At 44.7% G+C, this 957-nt stretch overlaps 1 protein-coding gene across 1 annotated transcript in view; it reads left to right on the top strand.

The window, feature by feature from the left end:
• The first annotated feature begins 25 nt into the window (after positions 1-25).
• Positions 26-957, top strand: part of bambia (BMP and activin membrane-bound inhibitor (Xenopus laevis) homolog a) — an 8918-nt gene continuing 7986 nt past the window's right edge. Inside the window, exon 1 of the mRNA XM_031872397.1 lies at positions 26-431. Coding sequence (XP_031728257.1) covers positions 356-431 — 76 coding nt within the window. The 5' untranslated portion in view covers positions 26-355. The remainder of the gene's footprint in view (positions 432-957) is intronic.

The following is a 957-nucleotide window of genomic DNA, read 5'->3' as shown; positions in this document are numbered from 1 at the left end:
CCCCCCCCCCCCCCCCCCCCTTCTTCTCTCGGCTTGAAGAAGAATACGCTGTGTTTTTCGTTTTCCTCATGTAATGTCGGACCGCTTTTAAAAAAGAAACACAAACTTTTCTGTCTCCATGCGGGAGAGGAAACACTTCGGAGTGGGTTTTGCTACTTTTTCGTTTGTTCCAGTTGGGATTGTGTGAGCTGTCGCGTTTCAGTGCTGTCGCGTTTCAGTGCGGGAATGACTCACTTTTCGCCGTAGCTCCATGTAAATCTTTTCTTTTTTTTTGTTGTCGCCCAGCGGACTCTCTGCCGCTGCTACTGGATATACGAGGACGTTTTTTTTTTTTTTGCGCAGTACTTTGCTGTAAATGGAGCGCCAGTCCAGTTTCATTTCCATTTGGCTACAACTGGAGCTCTGCGCCATGGCTGTGCTTCTCACTAAAGGTACACACTGCGCTCTGCGGGACGGGACGGGTCAGTTAGCTTCTCCTAAAACTCAGGCTCCGCGACATTTAACGTGATGAACCGGGACCGTGTTTACACCTCACTCACCGGGCCGGACTTTACTCTGTCACGAGAGTTTTTAAAAAGCTAACCAGCGTAGCATTTAGCCCAAGACAACAGGAATAAACTGCTATGGAGAGTTGGATAACCTCATTTGTATCAATTTAACTAATTGTAGTAGTTTAGTGTGTGTTTTATTAACACAACACGTTAAATATTATATCCCTAGATCAAAACCGTTTAGTGCAATGACTTAAATTAACCAAAAGTAGACTTATTTCGAAGAACAGTGATTTATTAATCAAATTCTTTGAACCAATGTCATTAAATGGCAGCCGTACGGATAATACACTATCACCGTTTCACTTCGGCTGGTCTGGAAAACTCACGTTTAAAAGTCATTCATAGAAGAGCGATCACAGGCTAAAAGGCTCTCAGTGCTCGGCCTGTTTCTCTCTTCCCCCCC

This window comes from Anarrhichthys ocellatus, unplaced genomic scaffold (genome assembly GCF_004355925.1).
Source record: "Anarrhichthys ocellatus isolate YVR2014 unplaced genomic scaffold, GSC_Weel_1.0 scaffold63, whole genome shotgun sequence".
Lineage (NCBI taxonomy): Eukaryota > Metazoa > Chordata > Actinopteri > Perciformes > Anarhichadidae > Anarrhichthys > Anarrhichthys ocellatus.
Note: the sequence above shows the minus strand (reverse complement) of the source record. Positions and strands in the feature narration are given on the sequence as shown.